Raw genomic sequence first — 22,175 nt, 5'->3', positions numbered from 1 at the left:
TGGCATTCTGACATGGCAAAATCGTAATGATGCTGCTGAATGACTGAGATATGGAAAATACGGGCACAGTGAAAGCATCAAGCTTCTCTCTGCCTCATCTCCAGATAGCGATCCCCAGCCAAGGGTGGGTAGTATTCCATATTCTGAGTTTATTTACTCTGCTTTCAGTGCCCTGACATGATCAAAACGGGCTTCATCCTTGGAGGAAGAACTGGCAAAATTATTGATTTTGCTAGATTCTGGTTTAAAGGCCATTCTATGTCCACCATCTGGGAGGGTTTCTTTACTGAGAAAATTCACCACTCAAGAAAAGGACCAAGTCATTCCAGGAAATACATTCAGATCCAGCTTCCCGTCTGGTTATGGTTTTACGATGAGGTCATCTCGGTCTGATCCCAAAACCATGTTTACTGGAACCTACTTACCCATGTTTACCAATAGTTGAAATTTGCCATTTGGAAAGTGGGATAAAGAGTCACTTCCTAAATTCACCAAAGGAGTTAAGACCACAAATACTGGAGAAATTCTTACTGAGGTCATCTGGAGTTTAGGGGAATTTTTTGGTTTGCGTTTCCTCCTAATTTTAATTGCTTATAAAAGCTTTTTTAATGTCAAGTAAGGAACAACAACAACAAATGTGAGAAGCTAATGTCCCCAAGATGTTTATTCTAAAGAAAAAACTTGCTTCCTACAACTCTTATGCAGGAGGGGATCAGAACGAGATAAAACTGTACGAAAAGAGAAGGGAAACCCAAATTACTCAAGTACAAAACAACAGCTGCACTAACTGGCCCAGCGGAGGAGCAACTTATCTGCTTAGTCACAATCAGTTTCATGGATCCCAGATCTGCTCCCGGGATACCAGAGTTGTGTCCCACTCCTGTCAAAAGCAATTAAATGGGCCACCACAGCCACACTCAGGCATCTTCATTCTCTTTGAAAAGCCTGCACCTCAGGCACTCCCAGTCAACCGTTAGTTATCCTCCCACAGAGTGGTTTGTCTTTTGCACGGATTACTAAGCAAAACACAAAAATAAGCAAATTAACAGAACACGGGAAGATAAGGAATTCCACATTCTACTGTTCCTAAAGTGTTTCCCGGGGTCATGGCTGTCCCTGAAAAGCAGAACCTCGGTCCTTTCCTGTATGTGCATAAGGACCAGGTTCTGAGAGAAGAAGGTATCGGTTACTTTTACAATAAGGAAGCCAGAAAGAATAAATCAGAAACTAACGAGAATGGGTACCTCTGAAAGTGGAAGTGAGACTTCTCTAAGTATACTGTCTTGAGTTTTCATTTCTGAACCGTGTAAATGTTTTACTTGTTAAACTGATTTTTTAAAAGCAAATCCTAAAGCTGAATATGAGCAGAAACATAGGAATCTAACCGCATATAATAATTATTACTTATCTATGTAAAAAAAAAAGGAAGCAATTCTGGGAAAGTGTGCACGTGCACAAGTGCACGAGAGGGAGAGAAGGAGAGACAGAGACAGAGATACAACTGAGTCCTGACATTTCCATGTGGAATGAATGACACCTCATTGTAAGAAAGAACTGGGCTCACTCCCTACCACAGGAGCTGGCTGGATGTGTCACGGGCCATTTCTGTTCCACCCAGTCCTTGGTTCTAGCATGACTTGCTGTCTGGGTTGGAGAAGTTCTTTAACTTCCTTGGGGATCTGTTTCCTTAATTGTAAAATGAAGCCTGAAACCCTAAGGCATGGTTAAGGGCAAAAGGCTCTAGCACTGCACCGCCTGGGCTCTGAGCCTGCCTCCATCAGCTTTCTGATCTGAAGCAAATTACTGAATCTCTTTCACATTTCTTGCTTATAAAATGGCAAAAAATAACCCTACTTCTTAGGGTTGCTGTGAGGATTATACAAAGGCTTAAAACAGTATCTGGCACACTTTAAACATTCAGTAACCATTAACTAATAGTGTTACCCTCTTAGGGAGTTAGGATGCTTTGGGCTGCAAGTCACAGGAAATAGAACTGGAAGTGATTTGAACAAGTGGTTTCCAAATTTTGTGATCACTTACTCGCACTGCCAAAAAAATTTTTTCTAGCATATTCCTTAATACATGCATTTATTTTTAAATTATGTTCTTGTACGATTGTACCCATATTTCATATATGTAATAAAATTTTTAAAACTAGGAAGATTTAAAGAATGAGATAAAAACAATTTTTAAAAAGGAAGCAATTCAAGTAACGTGGAATAGTTCTTTGAGCACCCTTATTTGGAAGCAGTCTAAGGATAAAAGGAACTGAAAAGAGGAATCTCGAATTTTTCTTAGTGGGTTTGCTGTTGGTCATGATGAGATGTTATAAATCTGTAAACAAGGTTCTCACTATGGGACAATATGGAACAGGGAAAGTAGGGAAGTGGCCCATGATGCTGATTCTGAATTGACCATGCCAGTTTAAAATGCAAGACTTTTAAAAATATTTGACCTTTCTAGCTCTTACTACTGATAAACCTGTGAATTAGTGGTACACCCAGCAATGAGCACACTTTATGCCCAGACCTTGGTTTCTAAGTAACATTGCTCCAATGAAAGGAACCAGGATTTCTTAAAGCCATAAATGATTCCAAGCCTTGGGCAGAGAAAGGACAAGTTAAACCTGGAGCATCTCACTATGCCAAAAAGCAAAAAGTAAGGAAGTACTCAAAGAATGCTGAGGGCACATTAAAAGGACTGAAGAGTCATCTTGAAGAGGTTCTCATAAAATCTGGGACAATTACATTAAAAAAAGAGTAATGAAGTTAATTTTTAAGAAATCATAAGTCAGAAGTGATACAAAAAATTGGGAGGAGCATAAGGGTTCTTCGTTATTAAAAAATGCTGCATTAAGAAATGCAGAAAGAATAACAGAAGATTAAAAATCATCATTTCACAATGACTAATATAATAACAGATACAGGCAAGGATCACCAATGTATCAATGGATGCTAAAGTCACTGGGTGGCAAGTTATTGAGAACAGAATATTCCTATGGTCTTAATATCTAAAAAACAATTAGACAAACTCAGACTGTAGGACATTCTGCAAGACAAAATGAACAATTTTTATTTAAGAGAACATCCTTTTCTTACCAGACACATTGAAATTTTTAGGATTGAAATATGATGTTATAGTTTACATTTAAATAGCTCATGGAAAAACATGTATATACACCACCCATATAAATGGACAGATTCAGGCCAGAGGCTCCTCAAGTTATGGTGCCAAGCTAGCGACAGCATCGTTACCTGGGAACCTAGTATGAAAAAGTGTTTGCAACTGATAAATTTAGGTAAGGGTATATGATGGACTTTCATTGCACCATTCTTTAACTTTCCTATAAGTCTGGAATTTCCCAAAATTAAAAGTTGGGAGGGGGAAGAATAAATCTAAATCCTTTCCTTCTCAGGGAATCTAAACCGAGGTTCTTCTGTAAAAATTGTTGATTCTTCAATCTGCAAAAGCCGACGACAGTGCTAAACTGGGCTGATCTCTTTGCTCTTGTGCCATGTATAGTGTGGAACTAAGAATACAGCCTCAGGGGCTTTAATTCAGGGGGGCTGACTGATGAAAAGAAATCCAATAGAACAAATTGGGCTCTGTCCATATTCACTGCTGCCTTTGTTTGTAAGGCTGTCTTTTCCAGATAACCATCAGATGAGTGTGAGGTTTTGGAAGAACTCCTTTTGCATTTCTTCCCTCTCCAGACAATTCTCTGGTCCAACATGTATCTTGGAAGACTTTTACCAGACTTCCACCTGGAGATCATTTCCAAGCTAATTGTAACTGAAACCGTAATTATCCCATCCCTCACTCAAGAGCCCTTCTAATTAAAGAGACTACCTATGGAATGTATTTAGTATAAAAGGAGCAAAGAGGTAGGATGCAAACGAAATCTCCTGGAAATGCAGAGGATTCGGGAGTTGTTCAGTCTGCTGCCCAGGGAAGGGCCAGGTGCCGCCACACCTTCTCATTTCACTAAGTGCCGGTGAAAGGTCACGGATCCAGAAATTGAAGGGCAGGTCCTGCCATTTTATCTGCTGCCTAAGCCTCTCCCCATGGCCAGGCTGCTGAGCTCCAGGAACAGAACCAAACCACAACATATGGAATATTACAGAACTAGCCCACAATCGCTGAACAGATGAGAAAACTCTGAGAAAACAGATGAGGTCACCAAGTGCCATTCACGTGCCTCCCAGTGCTGCCTTAGAGCTGTGATGGATGTGGATGGATTCGTTCATATCCTCTACATTAGGGAGCAACATCTTCCGGAAAGAGGAAATGACCAGCATTTTAGCCTGGCTGTCAGATGCTCGGGTTAAACATCTTCCATAAAGCGACCCTAGCCCTGTCCTTACAAAAAGGACCTTGGTAACTGTCTACCAGAATTAAGACTGTATAGACCCTTAGCCTCGCAATTCCAATTCTAGAAATTTATCTACAGATATACATACATGAACGGGCAAAACTGCATGTGCAAGAAAGTTTACTGCAGTGTGGTTTGAAAAAACAAAAGACTGGAGGAGGGGTGAAATGTCCATTTATAAGGGAATGGGTAAATAAATTATTCTATATCCATACACAATTCCAGAAGTATTGTATAAGAAATGAGTTATACCTCTGTTATAATCTTTCAGGACAGCTTAGATTTTTTCAACAAGGGGCATGTAGTTCTGCTTCGATAATTAAAAAAAAAAAGAGGGAGATTTTTTTCTTTTAGGAAAAATCCTGGCAGCCTCTGAGGTTGCTCGGGTTCAGCCCAGACCCTATCAAGTGAAGACTTTTTAACTTAATCAGCAATTAAGCTGCTGGATGTGAGCTAATCGAGTTTGCTATCTTGAACTACATACTCTCAGTGAAACAAGTGATTTGAACATGGGTCAGGGCAAGGCCAGCATTCAAACAGTGCTTTACTGCAAACCTTCAGCTGATGCCAGCCCCGGGCTGGAGTCAGAATAATGAGTGAAAGCAGTTCACAGGCGAGAAAACTAATGCCACCTCAGCTTGGTCAGCAAGTTTCCTGGGCTCTCCAGGGCATTCTCTCCAGTCCCTAAATTACGCTCAGGGTAGGGCTTGCATAGCTACAGAAGTATACTCTTTCTTTGCTGAAGGAAAAGGTCAGCAAAATTACACAGAGGAGCACTAGTGGCCTTTTCTCAAAACCTGGGAGAGCAGCATTTGGCCCTCTGAATGATCCCAAGTCCATGATTTATTAAGAGGAAGAAAGAGAGCTTAACATATGGGAGATTGGAAAGTCCAAATACATGTATTAACAGCAAATTAAATTGTAAAGGATATGCAGAACATGTCAAAATCTAGATGAATGTTCTGGATAAGAATTCTGAATTGTCATTACTGGGTTACAGGAACTTGACCCATCTCTAGAGCTGGGGGATGGTGTACTGGGAGGGTGAAGAGGGGGGAAGCCTGTGTTTTGATGTGGGCAGGGCTTGCAGGGCTCACTGCACGTCATCTCCCAGCTGCCCCCCCCCCCCAATAGCTCCAGGGTAGGGTCTCTGCCTCCACTTGAGACCACCTACCCACCTCCTAGCTGTTGGCCATTCTGCAACCTGTGGCATCTCACTAAAATACCTGTTTAAAACCCTTCTAACACCCTCAGCATGAAGTCCTGATTCCTTGCCATATAAGACCTTTTGCTCCTATTGCTTTTTCCAACTCCTCATCTATACACTATACTTCAACACTCACAACTATGCCCTGGAGTCCCCTGAACTTTCTGTTACCCTCATCCTTTGCACATGCTCTGTTTTAATCGCCCTTCCCTGTCATGTTTACCCAACTCCTACTCCTTTGTCAGGACTTGACTAAAATTTCTGAGAAACCTTGATCCCATCTCCCTCAAAGCAGCCAGCAGAGTGAGGGAACCGCTGCATTGCTCTCACAGGTATCCTCAGTGCTACCCATCACACGTAACACTCCATACCTCGATTCTCTCTTGTCCCCACAAGAGCAGAAACCACACTCCATTCATCGTGGTGGCCCTGATGCCAGCACAGACCCTGGCTGGGTTTACCATTCAGGAAGAGCAAAGAAAATGGACAGGAAGGACAAGGAGGAAAAGATGCTTTCCTTTTGTCTCAGAAATCACTGCAGCGAGTAAAAGATGCAGAGCACACAGGTGCCCACGTAGTTTGTTCTTCCAAGTTCCAGCACTGAGGGTCTTCCAAGGCTGTTTCAGTCATTCGGAAGCACGACAGAGCGCGCCAGTGGCATACCACCCCACGCTGCAGGCCTTACATCTGCCCCTTCTCACCGATGAACCTCCAGACCTGGGGGAACCCCAACAGTGAAAACAGTTCCTTTTCTCCCATCTCGTTACCTGTTAACTACCCAGTGCAGATCTGTTTCCCTTTAACGGGCGGGCAGGCATTACACACTGGGTCACAGCAGGCGTCAGAAGGTCCGGAAGGAGTCTGTCCAGAACAGACCCCGGTGGCTGCACCTGCAGGTGACAGCTCCATCTCTGGAGCATCCCAGTTTCTGCCTCGCCAGGTCCCAGATCATCCTCTCAGATCAGGAAGCTCTCGGCAGGCCACTTTGGGTCCCAGAGGACTGTCAGTTCTGCTCCTTTAGGGGATATGAACCCACCCTGGTGACAAGGTGGACAGAGGTCTCTCAAGGACCTGGCCCGGCCCTGACCTTTTCGAGGCGTTTGGGCAAAAGTTGCTGTCCCAGTTCACTTCCATGTATTCTGTACTCCGAGCATAACTTCTGCAGCATTTAACACTGAATGCTGCAGGAACAATCAGCATACATAGTTTCCATGAAAACAACATAGGCAAGGAGCACCACCAATTCAGGAAAGACTCCTGCTTTCAAATACACCACTCAGTTCTGTAAATTACCTGGAGAAATGAGTGAAAAGGAAGGGGAAAGTGCCTTCTTGAATTGCCTCTAATCTTTTGTATCCCAGGGATAATTAACTGCCAAGTTTTGCCAATTCTCTGAAAGTATCTCTCAAAACCAATTCTTCGCTTTTCACTGATCTCAGTCAAGCACCACTCATCTGCTGCCTGGCGTCAAAGGCAGTGTGGCAGGCAGGATGACTCTGGAGTGGCTGGCAGGGTACTGAGAGCCACTCAGGAAGGGAGGGATGGTGCTGGACACTTAGCTCTTGCTTTAAGCCAGTGGCTCTTCACAGGAGGTGATTTTTGTCCCTGTCCCCTGGGGACACCTGGCAATGTCGGGAGACATTTTCGGTTGCCACAACTGGGGAGAGGAGGGTATTGCTGACATCTGCATGTAGTGGGGAGAGGCCAGGGATGCTGCTAAACGTCCAGTGACGCACAGGACGGCCCCCACAGCAAAAATTCATCTGGCCCAAAATGTGAAGAGGGCCAAGGTTGAGAAAAGCTGCTCCAAGCCTCTGCTGGAATACGCTTTTGGTTTCCGTTTCACCCTAAATCTCTTCCTAATTCCAGTTCTCCAACACAAGAACGGATTTTAGAAACTAAAGGAATGTTAACCAAGCAAGATACTGGTTTTGCTATATATTATTAATAGGGAAAGTACCTTGAACTTATTGTTTAATTTAGGAGATACATGGGCAGGCTTGAATAGTCTTGTTTTTATAATCAGGGAAGAGTTAGGAGGCCTAGAGAAACATCACGGGAACAGGAGGGAACCTGGCAAACCATATGTAGCATCTTATCCCTGGCTTTAATTCTGAGCCAATGGGCTGGAATCACCCCCACTTCAGAGAGCTACAGCTATAGCTCTAATTTTGGGGCCACGTTTGCTACTGCCATTAACCAAAAGAGTATACAAATATCAAGCACAGCTCTACATTAAAGAGAGTCTGTGTACGCTCAATGATGAGGGAACCGGCAAGTAATCTGTTACTAATATCACTTGAAGTTTGTAAATCATTGCTTTTCCAAATATAGATCAGAGCACACGCATTAGTTACTTGATACGTTTCCTTGAGTGGAAAAAAGTTGAAATTACACTAGCTAACTGGGAGTGACACTTCTAATCCAACCTGATCTAGGTGTGATACATTACTGGTGAACACTTAACAGCCACTCTCAAGGTCATACAAAGCTTTTATATGACATTAAAAGGGAATAACATTCCCTAAGCATCTGTGGTGCTATCTGCTTGATATCCTGGGAAATTTGGGTGTAGGGGTAAAGGTGAGGAATTGTTACAATTTGGGCATGCCCACAGAAGTACATTATGCATGGAATTTCATGCTCCATGTATACTGTGGCAAAAATAAAAACAAAAAAAAAAGAAAAAGTTGAGAGCTGTGGTTCTCATACAGAACAAAGAAGGCGTGAGGTAACGCCAGCTGTGAAGGGAAGAGTCTGGAAGGGTGGAGTTCCAATATCAGTTCCGGTCTTTCAGCCAAGCTGCCAAAACTCACAGGTCAGGGCAGTGAGACGTATCATTAAAGAGAGAGAGAGAGAGAGAGAGGTGCACTACCAGTCACAGAGCCAGCCTGTCACCTTTAAGACCATACACAGGTGACACCAAGCTCTTTTACCATCTGCTTGCCTGAGACCTCCTAAAACCCTGTGCTAGCAGACCCAGGGGAAGTAAAGTTCTAGAAGCTTTGTTCATATTAACAATGATGAAATATCAAGTGGGTTTGTAGGAAATTGCCTCCTCCCCTCCTTGAAAAACAAATGCTCCCATAGTTGATTAAGGAAAAATGCTTAAAGCGTTTCATTTAAACTATTTCCTTGGGGAAAAACATGTGGGAGGGGTCATTTATTAAGTGAGAGAATGAAAGAAGCAAACTGCGGTCTGATGGGATGAACATTTCTCACCGTCTTCGAATTTTCCAATACCTATCCCTAAAAGAGAATCATATTCTTCTCCAGCATCTTTGCTCCTAAGCGTAGTCCCTTTATCACAGACAAAGGCAATCAGTCATTACTGCAGAGAATCTCACATGAGAATCCAGAATCTGTTCTAGATAAATAAATAAATGAGCTGGGAGCAAAAGACAAAATCACAAGAAAAGAGCAATTTTGAAGAAGCAGATCAACAATGCAATTAACATAATACAATAATTAATTAAAAATAAAAATATAAGCTACCACTTATTGAGTGCCTACTTTATTTAAGCAGCATAATATGCTTTATACATACTACCTCTTTTGATCTTTATAACACAGTCATCTGAGAGCAACCCCACTTTACAGATAAGCAGAGACTCAAGAGTTAAGTCAATGGAAAAAAAAAAGAGTTAAGTCAATGGCTGAAGGTATGTGTGGCTAAGACAATGGATAGTAAATGTGAGCATCGATTCAAACCCAAATCTCGAATCTCAAACTTTTACCTTATCTCACTACACGAAGATATAATTAGATTAAGATAGAAGGAAACACTTTTGAGCAGTTTTATCACATGACTGGAGCATAGTTTGATGAGAGATGGTTGAGAAGGCAAGACAGACAAGAAGCCAGCAGGTATGCAAATTTCATAGCAACAAGAGGAAATTAAATTTTAGTTAGGGCAAATCCTGACCAAAAGGGGGAAAAGAAGTGCAACAAATAAGGTATCAGTGGCTGAGAGAGTTCAAATAGAGTCGAGAGGCTACTCTGGAAGTCACTCTTATATAAGCTTCAGTTAGACATTGCTAACCTAATATAGCTTGCAAACCCCAACCAAAACCATTCCAGCCAATCCTAAAGAACACCTAGGGTAATATATAAGATTCTACAAAGGTTCCATGCACTAGGGTAACTTTCTAGAAACTTAGAACCTCCAGATGGGTCCCTCGACCAGATAAGTCCTGAAATGCAGAGGGGACCAGCCTCTTCAGAACATCAACTAGTTCTATCCCCCATTCCATATTATTGACAGCCCCTTCCAACGTGAAAAAGTTAGAATGGGCATAGCTCAAATACTCCTAGAGTGAGAGAAAAATCAAAGGTGATGGTGGAGTTATACAGAGAAGGTCAGGTTTAACAAATTAATATGAATACTGAATCAATATATTGATATTTCTTTTCTCTAGTTTAAGTAGAGCAGCTAGAAGTAAAAACCTAAAATTGTGGAATTGTAACCTATACCAAAATCTGAAATCTGTTTGACAATAACTGTTGCAATGTACTTTGAAATTTATTGCTTTTTCGTATGTTATTTTTCCCAAAAAAAAAAGAGAAGGAAGACTATAATAGAGAAGATAGAATTTAATAAATGAATATGACTGCTGAATCAATATATTGATATTTCTTTTGGTCTGCAATGTCTTGGAGCAGCTAGGAGAAAAATGAAAAATCTTGGACCTGTAACCTACACCAAACTTTAAATTTGTTGTATAACTACTTGTTAAAATGTACTTGGGAATTTATTGCTTCTTTGTATATATGTTATTTTTCACAACAACAACAACAAAAAAGAATAAAGAAGAGAAAAATAAAAGAACCAATTTAAGTTATCAATTAAAAAAAAAAAAAAAGAGAGAGAGAGAGAAAGAAAGAAAGAAAGAAAATGCCCGGGCAAGGGCAAGCATGGGTTAGCTGGAGGGAAGTTCACCACAAATGAGAAATGCAGGTGCCCGGATAAAAAGTCAGGCCCCTGAAATGAATGCTAAGACACCTCAACATCATGGGCTGTCACAAATGAGCCACTGAAACTCTGACAGAGTAGGACCTAATAAAGATGGTACCTGAGGAAGGCAACACAGCTTGTAATGCAAGGAACTCTTCATTTGGCTCTTGATCCTAACCCACTGTTGGCAATTGATTACATGCTATATATCCTCCCCTCTAGAACTGCTTTGGAGAGAAAGCATCTTGAGGACAGGGAATAGAGTCATGTACTTCTTTGAAATGGCCCTTTAAGTCCAGGAATAAACGTCATTGTTTTGAGGACACCGACAGCAGCATTATTCCTTGTCTGTCTTTGTACATATCTTCTCTCCTCATTTGGATGGAAAACTCCTTATGGCCACGTTTGTGGCATCAGCCCACAGCACAGTCTACATATTAAAAATCATTCTTAATCTATTAAAACAAACATGTACTAAGTATTATGTGAACAGTGACTGTATTTTCCAACAGCTAAATTTACCAACCCTGATTGAGTTCCTTCTCTGTGTGAAGCCCCATGCTAAGTGCTGGAGACACAAAGCTGAACGATAAATGGATCTTGCTTTGAAGAAGCCCCTATCCCACAGGGAACACAGACACGTATGCAAACTATGAGAATCCAGAAAAATAAAATCACCCCAAAAACTGGCTTTCAAAGGAAATGAGTTCATATTTATAAAATGCTTAGAACACTGTCTGGGGGTTATAGTCGGTGCCATCTAAGTATTAACAGTTTTCATTATTTAATCTTATCTCAAACTGGGACAAGTATAGGGGAAAGAAGAAGGACACCCGAGCTGCTTATTTCAAAATGATCTGGATTTCACCACCAGGCCAGAGGTGGTTTGTCTTGGCATCCAAGACAGACCAAGAGAGGCAGGGTGTCCGGCCCAGCACATTTGGGGAACTGCCAGTTTTAAAATTCTGTAGTTAGGGAAGGTGGAGGAAGCAGTGGAAGATGGCGAAGCTGAAGTCCTTTGGGCTAGCAAGTACAATTCTGATTCACGAGATCGCTGAAACAAACTACTGGAAAGGAGTCCCGACCTAGAAAACCTGGATCAGATGCGGGGGGCACCGCTGGAGGGGGAGACAGACAAGTACAGAGCAAACCACAATATAGGTGATGGATGCTGTCGTGGATATCTGTATAGCCAAGTGACAACTGCATGGGGAGGAGACGTGAGGAAAGGTTTCTTAGGGGAGGTGACAGCTGAAGGGACAATTTATAGAGCTTACATTTGAGCAGAGCTTCACCAGACAGAGAAAAGATGGAGACCCCTGGGAAGGAATGAGCATATACGAAGGTGTGACTGTGGGTCGTATGTTTGGAGATATTTTGAGCAAATGGATATGTTAGAAGGTAGAGTGCAGGGTGAGGGCACAAGAGATGAGGCCGGAAAGCTGAGTGGGGCTGGGAAGTGGGAGGCCCTGTAATCCATGCCAGGGAGTTTCAGATTAAATCCGTCAACAATGAAGGGTTATACGTTGAGCAGTGACATGAACAACATGTACTGTGGAAAGCTCGTTCTGGGAACTGTGTAGAGGAGGTGAGACTGGGGGGTCGGTAGATAGTTAAGACACTACTGAAACAAGTATGCCCCGACCTAATTAGATTCAGAAAAGGGGGGTGGGGGTGGGGAACGAGTTAAGAAATGCTGAGATTTGTAGCTTGGGTGAATGAGTCAGTGTGACACTGTTTTAGGAATTAACTAGAGCCTAAAGAAGTACCCAGATCCAGCGAACATCTCAAATTTTTGTTGATTGAATGAATGAAGAAAAGAATGGCTGGAGAGAGAAGGTGAGAGAGAGAACAAAGGTGAAGAAAAACTAGTGGAGGTAAAAGGAATGAGTTTAGTTTTCGGCCCGCAGAGCTTGAGATCTCTTTACAACAAGCAGGTAAAGATACCACTGGTTGACATGGAAACCTCAAGAGAACCCAATGACACTTAGATGGACTTTGCCTTCCCCTCCTTGGAAAGCAGAAGTCCTAGTGGAGAGGAACTTTGCTGCAGCTGGCTCTCTTGGGCGTCCAGCAGGGGGCAACAGAAAACGATGGTTCCAAAGAACTTGGCTGAGTGGGTGTGTTTCAAGTCAAAGGCCTCTGCAAGCTTCTCTCACAGGTATGGAATTCAACCACAATGCCCTCTGTGGTGAAGCTTTGTCATGTTCCAAGAAAAAAAAGTGATGTACAAAATGACGTTGAGACCAGTTCATCCTGCAATTTAAAACCCCTGACTCTTTGAGCTATGCTTTATTCAGTTTAAGATAGGAAATTGTACTTTTATTTCAAGCAGTATTCCAATGCACCAAATTCCAGGGTGAGGTTTCACTCAAAGAAAAGCAAAAAAAAAAAAAGTGAAGTCACAGTAACAAAAAAAAAATCATCATTTTCAGGGGGAAAAAAAAAGGTCTTACTCATTCAGGGCATAATTCCTAATTCTAGTCCCTGAAGACAACACATGGCCTTGAGCAAATCATTCTTTCTTGGGAAGAGAGGCTGTTTCTTTATTTCCTCATGTGTAAAATGAAAGAATGCAATTGAATAACTTTGAATTAAGTACCAGGACTGGGGTTTATGATAAGAGTGTGATTAGGAACACATCAAAAGGAGAAAATGTCTTCCTTGTTACCATTTGAGCCTTTCTTAATGTACTAATAAGTTACACTTTTCCTGAAGAGAAAATCTTGGAAAAGACACATTTCCCCAACAGGAGAACATCTCCTATAATTCACATGCGGTATACTTAAAAAAGATCACTCGAACCTAGCTCAGTTGGGTCAGAGAGAAAATTCAAAATAAGTCCTTATTTTCCTGCAAAACAACAAACAGACTCAAAACAGAGAAGCCACAAAAAAAACCCCACAGACTTGCAAATGGCCCTGAGCTGAGACACCTACTAATAGAAGAAAGTAGCAGGAAAAAGAGCAAGAGGTGCTCTTCCCTCCCCAAGGGTGGGTGGAGTTGGTCAAATTCCTGACACACGTTTAGGGGTGGGGCAACCTTTGGGCCAGATGAATAAACTGACTGTGAAGGGCAGATACTCCACATTGGAAATTAACTGGGGCAGTAGATACACTATCTGAAATGAGGCTTGCTTCCGCAAATCCAGACGGGTTCCCGTACGTGGTCTGGGCTGGATCTCCAAGAGCGGAGGTGGCCCAAGATGGGGGAAACGCTGATCAGACCAGGTTCTGGTGGTTCAAATATCTGCAGGCTTCTCTCTTCCTTTCTGCTACATCCTTGCAGGTACCGAGAGCCCTGACGTCTGTTCCCTGAGTGCAAAGTGGAAGCAATAAGAAATTAGGTAGCACAGGGAGGAGCGACGGCTAAAGAAACAGCTCTGGTCTGAGTGATTGCTTATCTTCAGATAGATGTGGGAGGTCTCCCTGGAAAATGGTGTGACAGAAACTGTGTCTGCAAAATGAAAGGGGAGCAGACTGCTGGACTGACAGAACAAGAGTGTGGACCCCACAATGCTTATATACCCCAAAGGCATACAAGGCAAGATGAGCCAGTAGAGAAGGAAAGGGAGCAAGCTTGCCTTCAAAATTCAGACAAAGGTCATTCAACAAACTGAAAAAAGCAAAGTATGAAGGAATTATTAGATTTTAAGGTACAATAATGGTATTTTGGTTCGTATTATTCAGAAACACATTTACAATGGAAACAATATGACACCTGGCATTTTCTTCAAAATAAGCTGGGAAGGAGGATAGGAATTTGTGTAAATAAATAAATTGAGGGGGAAGGGTAGTGAAATGAAATACTACTGGCTGTGAATTACTGAAGCTGGGTGATGGATATACAGGGCTTGGCTATATTCTATTCTGAAATTTGAAGTTTGAAATTTATCACAGTTAAAAAAAAATCAGACTAAGGAACCCCATCTTGGAAGCACTCTAATACTAATACTAATATAATACTAATACTAATACTGTCCGTTCAATAGCTGGAGGATTCTCTCTGGGACTACAACTGAACATATTTCCTAAAACACAGATTCTCTCACATGTCCATGTGGCACTGCACAGCTCCCATTTCCATGCTAGATCGACAGTCAGCCTCAATGACCCATGCTATTTTTCAACAGCAAAAAAAAAATTAAGTATAGCAATAAAAGCACCTCTCATCTTATAATTTCCTGACAGAGTCTGAAAATGCCCCTAATGCACTTAGGATGAACAGAACCAAGTGATATCAAAACCAAAAACATACACTACTACATGATTGACAAAGAATTCATCTACAGGCTATATAAAGAACGCCTAACAATCAACAACAAAAAGATGAATGACCCATAGAAACAGCCAAAAGATGTGGATATTTTATAAAAGCAGATAGGTGAATGGCTAATAAGCACACAGAAAGATGTGTGACCAGTCATAAGGGAAATGCACATTAAAACCACTCATTTGAACAGTGACGGGGAAAAAACCAAAAATCTGACACTACCAAATGCTGCTGAGGAAACAGAGTAACTGGAACTCCCACACTGCTGGTACCGTGTATAAAATGGTGCAACCACTCTGAAGAATGGCATGGCCTGTCTTATGAAGTTACACATACATTTACTTTATGACCCAGCAATTCTACTCACAGATGTTTACCCAGAGGAAATGAAAACATATGTCCATAAAAAGAATTATACAAAAATTTTATAGCAGCACTTCCCCCACTGCCAAAAATATAAACTGGAAAGAACTCAAGAGTAGATAAATAGATTGTGACATGTTCAGTCAGTAGAATACTTCTCAGCAATAAAAAGGAACAACTTATTGATACATACAACATGAATGAACCTTAAAGCTATGCTGAATCAGTGAAGTCAGACAGAAAAGAACATACACTGTATGATCCATTTACGTGAAGTCGTAGAACAAGCAAAACTAAATTATCATGAAAGAAGTGATGGGTGGGGGTAGTGACTGGAAAGGAGCATGAGGGAACAGAGAATTTTCTAGAGAGATAATGTTCTATTATCTTGTTTTGGGTGACATTTACATAGGTATAACAGTTGTCCAAACTCATCAAACTGAACACTTAAGGATATGCATTTTATCTTATTAAATTAGAACTCTGTCTCTATATATGTACATATAGAAATCACTTGTTCCCCTACCTAGGGGCAGTGTAACTAAGAATTTCAGAGTGCACAGGTGGTACCTGCCGACCCACAGTGAATTTCTCACCCTCCCACCCCGTCTGCCTCTGCTGTTATTCCCTGCTTCACTGAAGGGCACCAACCCCACCCTCCACCCAGTTTCCAAAGCAAGAAAAATGCAAGTCGTTCCATATTCTTCCCTCACCCTCCCTTTTTTTACTCAGGCACTTCTCAGATAGGTCCTGAATCTACCCTTCCCTCTCCTCTGTATCCCAGCTGGAGGCTGGATCCAGGTTACTTTAACTGCCACCTGACTTGTTCCAGCCTGGCTCTTTTCCATTCTGTCCCTACTCAAAAAACGGAAAGTCTCTGCTTACCATCCTTCAGTTGTTTTCTAAGAGACCAAACTCTTCAGTAAGACAAGCCAAGGCAGTCAGTTCTTTTCATGCATCATGCAACTCTGAGCTTTGGCAGTTCCACGTTTCCCCTTAGGGCTCCCCTCCCATCCCATGTTCACACCTGTCCGCCTGTTAAATACCTGTTCTTCCTTAAGACTCAGATCAAGCATCATCTATTCTTAGAAGTCTTTCCCAGGCTAAGACAGTCACCGCTCTGCTCCTCTGCCTCCACATCTGCTCCTACAGCTAAATGGGGCTTACACATTTGTAAGAGGGCTTTCAATGACTGGGCCAGCAATGGTCCCAATGCTTTACATGTGTTAATTCATTTAGTAGCAATTATCACTCTGGAAGGTAATGCTTAGTGTGCTATTTTTTTCTCCCTGACTAAACAGGAGCTATTTTATTCAACTTTCCCCCTAGTACTTATTTAGGTATGAGGAAAATTATATACTAGCTTAATAAATATTTTCTGAATGAAGAAATGCCATAAAAGGTACAAAATGGTTTGTATTTCTTTTTTTTCTCTGCAACAAAGCTATCTTTATCCATGTTTTATCTACAAGTCCTGCAAAGGTCCTACTCCCCATCTCCCACCAGCCAGTCTCTGCCCTCCCGTCCGGCCCTCACCACGCAGTAGAACAGCCAAGGAACAGTCCTGGGAGAAGGAAGGGCGGCAATGGTCAAATCTACTCTGAGCTCCCACCCTGAGGGGCTGGTACATGGAAGAGAACGGTCCTGCTGCTGTATTTCATTTTACTTGAACAAGCAAAATGAACACCTAGCTAAATGTCAAGGTTTATACGTGGTTTGCTATGGTAAAACCCAACTGCATCCAAAGTATTTCCTAGGTAGGGATCACTTACCACACCCAAGCCTCAGAGTCTCAATTGCCTTGCTCTCTTCTCTAACAACAAGCGCCTCACAACCACCTCTATGGGCTGCCTACTGAATACCATGCATTGACCCCCAGCCTCTCACACAGGCAGTCTCCTTTCACTCCCACAGCAGCCCTGCAGGGTGGGCATGGCTGTCATCCCCATGTTTACACACGAGAAAACTGAGGCTCAGAGAGGTTAAGTAACTTTGTTAAAGGAAACAGAACCAATGAATGGTAAAGTTTGAGCAGAAAGCCATTCTAATGCCAAATCCCATATTCTTCCCACTTACTGCACCACTGCCCAGGAAGTCAAAACCAAAACCTCCTAACTGCTTTAGGCGACAAAGTTTTTTTGAGTCACTCTTACGCAGACATACCCACTTTTTTATAGAATGAAAACCAAGATCTACTGTGACTCGGGCTTTGAGGCCACTCAAAAGGTAAGGACAGGAGGCAGGGTGAGGTCTCCATGGCCGGACAGCCGGCGAAAGACAGGGCTGCCAAACCCGCAGCAGAGAATGCCCCTCCTGTGCTCAAGCCCCTCCCTCCAGAGACTACTAGTCTACCTGCCCAAATTCATTCTCCATCTGAGACTTAAAACTAATAATGAATATCTGGGTTCAGTGTTTAGAATTTCTAGAGAAGTCAGAGAAATGCCTACAATATGTTTATAGTCTGTAATGGCTCTGGAATAAGAGCAAAAATCTTTAAAGCCAAGCTTTAGTAAGTAAGTGAAGAAAGTAGAACCCAGAAGAGAACATTTTACATGAATATTGCCTTTATGGTGTAACTGAGAAATCAGGATTTAATGGATGATTCTGATTGCTGAATCATTATATAAATATTCCTTTTTGCTTTCTGGTATATTGGAATGGACAGAGGGAAATACCTGAAATATCTGAATTATAATCCAGCTGCCTTGATCTCTGATAATGATTGCACAGCCTTTGTCTTCTGTCCCTGCGGTTGTAGAAACCGCCTGACTAACCTTCATTTGTATCCATTTATCCAGTTTTTCAACTTCCGAGTCTTGTAATCACTAAAGACAGTCCTTAATGTTTATTAATGAAGGGTCTTGGGTCAGGCCAGAACTAACCCACTTCAAGTCCAAAGTTATCTTGATAACCAAAACTGGATCTAACCAAAATGGGCCTGCTGACAAGCTTAGTAGCTTAGGCTTTAACCTACAAGTCACCTAGAGCTCATAATGGTACTAGAAATCATACCCACCCATATATTGGGGCTGCCATTTTCTTACATACGTTCTGTGACTCAGCATGTAATCCAATCTGTGCATGCTCAATAAATGCATATACTTAATCTGCACATGCTCAACAGATCACCTCTAATGATATCATCTGGGGCCACTGTGCTCATTATCTTAAACCCTGCCCATCTTTTTCTCTAATAAAACTATCAGAATTACTACAGTCCGGGGAGACAGATTTTGGGCCAATCGGCCATCTGCTCTTCTACTACACACCTAGTAAGAAACTTTTTCTCTCTTCACAATCCTGGTGTTTCAAGAATTGGTCATTGAATACATCAGACAAAAGAATCTACTGCCTTTTTGAGGTAACGGGGGCACGCCATGCATCGGAGGCAACTCTGGGAGGGGCAGCTTCAAGACTTAAGGATCTAGAACACACAGGTGGGAAGCTGTGTTGAAGGCTCTGATGACTCTATCAACAGCCGAGGATGTAAGGAGGTCCTCAGCCTGGCAAGCTCCCAAAGGGTGAAACAGAAGAGAGGTCCTGGGATAGAACTAATCACCAGGAGAACAGAACCCAGCCACGTGGGGAGAGTGAGAGGGACTATGCCTGGCCATGTGCAACCACAAGAAGAAAGGGAAGGCCACTGGGTCCCCAAAGACCAAGTCATCCATGGAGCAATGAGATAACTGGCAGCTGGGTGGTCCCGTCCGCCCTGAGGAAGGATGGGCTGAGAAGAAGATACATATGTGACTCTGCCTCCTTTTGGTGTCCGAGATACCAGCCTGCAGAATCTAAAACGTCCCATTTTGACATGGAAAAGAAAGACTTCTTTCCATTCCTCCTTCTTTCTTCACACCAATAAGTGCACTGACCGTGCCAATTCAGGCTGGAAGGTAAAGACTGGAGGAAGAGAGCTGATTTGGATAAAGAAACCTGACTCGCTCTCACTAACTCTTCCTTTCCAATACAGGGAAACACCCCGTTCACAGTCCCGCGCCCCCACCCCCCTGCCCTGGGGGTGGGGGAGGGGAGGCCGCTCAATGGCTGTTGCAAAAGTAGTCTTTGTTCTTGGAGTTCAACCAGCCGGGGCCTCAGATTTCCATTACATCCACAGCTCTAAACTCCTCCCACACCGCCGTCATGACCTCAGGCTAAAGAAAGAAAAACGCTGCCCATAAACATCCTGGGCTAAGAACCCAAAACCTCCTCTCAAGAGAGATTACCCAATGAGGAGACCCCCTTTGGTATCCTCTCTACAAAAGCAGGTACAAAACTGGAAGAACCAGAAATTCCCCTAAAAACAAGCACTGAGGAGAGCTAGGAGGAAAGCTCTAGGTCACTGTCCCCCCCAAGCACAAATTACAGAAAGGAGGGTAGAAAAGCCTTGGCCTGGTCAGTGGGATGAGCACATCTAAAGAAAGTCTGGGAGTGGCAGTCGTGAACTGTGATGGTAGGTCACGGTCAACAATGAGCAGAGAAAAATCAGGGTTCAGAAAAGCAATCCTGGAAGTCAGCCTGGCCCTGGAGGGGAAGTCGATGCACCGGGGAGACAGACCCTGGTGATCAGAGGAGGGAGGTGTGCTTGGGAAAAGCAGGGAGGAGACATCCCTCCATGCTCTCCATCCACCTGCCTTTCCAAAAAGCCTTCGGGTTCTTAGTTTGGTTTGCTAGCCACCTGGATAACAGAGAAATGCAGTGTCCTAGATGGGAAATACAAACGTTCAAATACTAGAAAAGGGATGGATGGTCTCCTTTTGACTTAATAAACCGGCCTGAGCTGACATGATTGCTCCGTAAATCCACAACTTCTCTAATAATAAATGAATGAATGAATGAATGATTTTTAAAGCATTTTTGTTTTTTAAGCAGCTGTATTCCAACCACCAACCTAGAAACTAGGGAACCGGAGCTCTAAATCATGGTTTCCATACTCTCACATCTGATTTATTCACCACAATAAATCAGGGAGGCAACATAGAAGTGGCTGATCTCATCTTGGTACAGAGTCATACCTACTCCCCAGAGCTGCCCACCTTCCACCTGTGTAATTTCTATAGACACAACAAAACAATTTCTGCAGACAATAAAATGAAATATTAATGTATATTCTGTCATTGGGTGAAGTGTTCTAGAGATGTCTGTTAGTTCTAGTTGGTTTATGACATAGTTCATTGCTGGTATTCTGTCTATTCTATTATTAAAAGTTGGATATTGAAGTCTTCATTCACTATTGTTGAACTGTCTATTTCTCCCTTCATTTCTGTCCATTGTTGTCTTATGTACTTTGGGGTTCTGTTATTAGGTCCATATATATTCATGGTTGTCCATCTTCCTGGTGGATTGACCCTTTTATCATTATGAAATGTTCCTCTTTATCTCCAACAACATTTTTTTTTAAAACAAAGTATTAAAACCCATGTTTTTTTTTTCTAATTGCTTTTGGATCCCCGCCCCCCTCCCCCCATGTAATATTTAACTGAACACAAGAGAGAATGACTGAGATGCGTATAAAAAACAAGTTTGGTTGAGACCATCTTTTAATAAACGCCATCTCAGGGCTAAGAGGGATATCTAAGACCAAGAAGTCCTGAGTCAGTTCTCCTGGGTGGGATGAAAAGGTAAAGGGAGAGTTCTAGGAAAAGGGTTTTGTTCAGAATAACATAAATTTACCAGGTGAGGTCTGGATGGAAACTATATTAAAAAGATGTTCCTATATGGGCATCTTTAATTAGAGCAGGAGGTAGATTCTAAAAAGGTTCAGTAATCCATAGTCCATCTCCTACTTCCAGTCTTCCATTTCTCCTATTCAGTTTCTTAGCCACAAACCACCTCTGGAAGCAGATGGCCTTTTCTTTTTCTTTTTGCACATGCCCCATTTTGAAGAAAGTCTCTGTGCCCACCTAGGGACTGTGATGCTCGCTTTTGATGCCCCTTAGAAAATTCTAAACAAAGGTTCTAAATACAGCTCAAAACCCTGGCAAGGAACAACACAAAAGGCAGAAAGAGGTCGGCATGATGAGGCGCCATCACATTCTCATCACAGTGCCAGCTTTCTCACCAAAGCAGCTCCCAAGTCCCAAGGTCAAAGCAAATTGGATTTGTCAGGAAAACTATGCAAGGGTATGTTCTTGTACAGAATCCCTTAAACATTATTCTTGGCTCTGCTAGTATTGCTTTGGCTTTAAAGAATCAATAAATAAATCAAGCAGAAGGTCCCTCACTTCCAGGCTGGACTAAAGGGCTTTGCACTTACGGAGCCAAAGGGAATATTTAGTCCAAGGAGATAGATTCCACTGGATACCTGACACTTCCACATGAGTTTTCCACGGGAGGGCCAGTGGTGTACAGGGAGACATTGCTACATGAGAATTCATGTTGCTAAGCTACCAGAAGTCACCGTTGTGAGGGCACAGCCAGACACTCCAGGAGGGAAAAAAAGGAAGAAAAAAAATCAGAAGGAGAAAGGGAAGAAGGGAAGGGAAATGCAAACCCAACTGAACAATAACTTTTAATGCTATGAAGGCAAATGGCTGGATTCTGAAAGTTTAAGGTACTAGAAAAATCAAAACCCTTTCCAGTGATTGGGTAACGACATGACATAAAGAAGGTATAGAAATAATAGTTCTTACTTTTCTGGATGCTTTGCATCCCGTCCTAAACCAGAAGGAGGAATGCCTTGATCTCATTCTATTATTTATTCTAACGTTTTTGCCTGACAATCTCAGTACAACAAACAAACTTTTCTCTCATGGAAGTTCAATAAATACTTGTTAACCACAGCAATGAAAGGTCCCCAGGGAGAAATGGGATGCACAAAGCTCTGCAGCATCAGGACATATCTGATCAGGTGGGTGTGATGCAGGGAGCTCTCACCAGGTCCTGTCTCCAAATCAACAAGAATTCCTTTCCTGTACCACCTAGTTAGGGTTTTCCAAAGCCCAGAAATTTTCAGTCCTTTAGTCTTTCTACTATAACCCCAGCTTCTTCTAAAGGAAGAGGCCAAGAAA

At 42.3% G+C, this 22,175-nt stretch overlaps 1 protein-coding gene across 3 annotated transcripts in view; it reads right to left on the bottom strand.

Annotated features, from left to right (window-relative positions):
• The window catches only part of NXN (nucleoredoxin), a 180,131-nt gene that overhangs the window by 54,416 nt on the left and 103,540 nt on the right, over positions 1 to 22,175 (bottom strand). Inside the window, exon 1 of one of the 3 annotated variants that reach the window (XM_077165444.1) lies at positions 21,422 to 21,546. The exons of 1 other annotated variant lie outside the window; for it this stretch is intronic. In XM_077165444.1, the coding sequence (XP_077021559.1) occupies positions 21,422 to 21,484 (63 nt within the window). In that variant the 5' untranslated portion in view covers positions 21,485 to 21,546. Of the gene's footprint in view, positions 1 to 21,421; positions 21,547 to 22,175 lie in introns of those variants that run through there. One more of the 3 variants, XM_077165445.1, reaches the window with a different exon arrangement.

Source organism: Tamandua tetradactyla, chromosome 6, assembly GCF_023851605.1.
Source record: "Tamandua tetradactyla isolate mTamTet1 chromosome 6, mTamTet1.pri, whole genome shotgun sequence".
Taxonomy (NCBI): Eukaryota; Metazoa; Chordata; class Mammalia; order Pilosa; family Myrmecophagidae; genus Tamandua; species Tamandua tetradactyla.
The sequence above is the reverse complement of the archived record's forward strand: the minus strand, read 5'-3'. Positions and strand labels throughout refer to the sequence as shown.